At 51.9% G+C, this 2,056-nt stretch overlaps 1 protein-coding gene across 1 annotated transcript; it reads right to left on the reverse strand.

The window, feature by feature from the left end:
• Nucleotides 1-226: 226 nt before the first annotated feature.
• Nucleotides 227-1,309, reverse strand: LOC120971798 (uncharacterized). Its single transcript, XM_040397915.3, has one exon. The coding sequence runs from the start codon at nt 1,307-1,309 to the stop codon at nt 227-229; it is 1,083 nt and encodes a 360-aa protein (XP_040253849.1).
• Nucleotides 1,310-2,056: the final 747 nt, after the last annotated feature.

Genomic DNA, 2,056 nt, shown 5'->3' on the forward strand with positions numbered 1-2,056 from the left:
ATCGACGCCATAAAGCCAGCCGCGCGGGACTAGACTACATCGGTTGATCTAAGAGAGCTCACTTGGCATAGATGAAGTACTACAAAATATCAAAGCGGTATGACAAGGTCACGGCCGAAGACGTATGCATTGATTCCATCGACGCCATAAAGCCAGCCGCGCGGGACTAGACTACACCGGTTGATCTAAGAGAGCTCACTTGGCATAGATGAAGTACTACAAAATATCAAGGCGGTATGACAAGGTCACGGCCGAAGACGTAACGCTCCGACTTGTGCTTAACCATCCGGAGCAGAGCCCACCCAGCCTTTAACAATTTGACGCCCTCGAGAACAACAAAATTCTCTGTTTTCTCAAGGGCATAGCCATACACATCCTCAATGCTCTCCTCTGGGCAGGTAAGAAAGAACCTGGCAATGCAGACTTGACCGGAGCCGAGCGGCACAATGCTGGCGTCTGTCAGGGTCCAATCTTCTGGCCTGTTCACGTCTGTCCACACATCCTGCAGCACGGGCGGCCTCAACTCACACGAGGCAGTGAGGTCCGATGTGCAGAGCTGCAAATCGTCGGGTGTGAAGCCAAACCAGAGGTTGTGCTCAGTGATGTACTCGGCGTGACCTCTGAACGGCAGTGCCCAGTTGCCTAGTTTGCTCCACGCGCCACTTGCGATGTCATACGAGTATGTGCCGGCGCCAGATGTGGATACCCAGATCTGTGAATCGTCAACCACGTCGTAGGCACTGATTTCAAAGGGCATTGGGCCATCGTGGCAGCTGGATCGATCCACCCCGTCATCGTCGTCGGCAAAGAAAGGCGGTGGCTGGAGGGAATACCAGCACCAGTCTTGGGCGTAGCTAGCAGGCAGGCGGGTGTGGAGGAGAGCCTGGAAGCAGTCCCGATCGGGCAGCCGGCCAGGGTTGCCGCTCATGACGTATAGGCTGTCGCCCACGGCAACGGAGATGGGGTCGATAATGGGCGTGCGCATCTTGGGCATCCTAGTGCGGAGGAAGCGCGAGTCGTGGTTGTACAAGAAGCTCCTGCCGATTTGGTCCACGGCGAGGAGGTTTTCCCGGCCGGGGCCGAAAGCCATGAAATTCATCCACGCCTGTTCGCCCTTCCTGCAGGGCCAGTCGAATGACAGGGACGGCGGAGGCAGCGGGGCGTCCGCTGGCCGTCGATGAACTGCTCGAACCGCTGGCCGCGACCGGGCTGGGCGAAATAAGTTTGCCGGGTTCAAGCAGTGAAGGCTGAAGTGTCTGGGGCCGCCGTTGCAGCTCATGGCCAACAGATTCACAAACCGGCTGCCCATGGCGATGGCGGGCGGACCTCCTAATAATCAGAAGAAAGAACAAGGAACTCATTGAATGTTTGTGATGATGATTCTCGTTTCTTCTCTTGGTAATATCAAAGAACCATGTACAGTACAGACACAGAGATTATCATCAGAGATTCGCCGAGTACCTGTGGAGTGGGGTTGGGATACAATTGAACCCGACAATTTCTGGAATGGAGACTATCAACTCTCAACCACGCAGCCAAGAACAAGATCGATATTTTGTAGGCGAAGAATTGGGGATGCTTGGGGAGGAGCGCTGTTTTATACTGGTGGCGGCGCAAGGAAGACTGAAGAGGGAGGAGATCCGGTGCGATTCCTACCCTAACGCCTTCTACCGTGGGTTAAATTCGTATGTAACTTTTCGAGTAGATGATTTTTCATATAAAAAACTTTTTCATCCGAGTTCGTATGCAAAATTTATGCCCATTTTAATAAATTTCAGAGAGATTTTGCAAATAAAGTCGAAATTCATATTTGTTAATTTTCCCAACAACTAGACCACATATCACATGGGAAACTTATTTTATTTTATTTTTTTGACATTTCCATCATTTTCTTTTGTTTTTTCTAAAACTGAAAAGGCGGTCCACGGGGGGGGGGGGGGGGGGGGTAGAGTTTGATGGGCCCTTTAGTACCGGTTCGTGCCATGAACCGGTACTAATGCCTCAAATCCCATTAGTACCGGTTGGTGGCACCAACCGAGAGTAAAGGACTAACCTT

The sequence above is a fragment of the Aegilops tauschii genome, chromosome 1 (genome assembly GCF_002575655.3).
Source record: "Aegilops tauschii subsp. strangulata cultivar AL8/78 chromosome 1, Aet v6.0, whole genome shotgun sequence".
Classification (NCBI taxonomy): Eukaryota; Viridiplantae; Streptophyta; class Magnoliopsida; order Poales; family Poaceae; genus Aegilops; species Aegilops tauschii.

Bases quoted from the DNA above. Each gene is read 5' to 3' on its own strand.
- LOC120971798 (XM_040397915.3), bottom strand. From the start codon at position 1,309: ATGGGCAGCCGGTTTGTGAATCTGTTGGCCATGAGCTGCAACGGCGGC.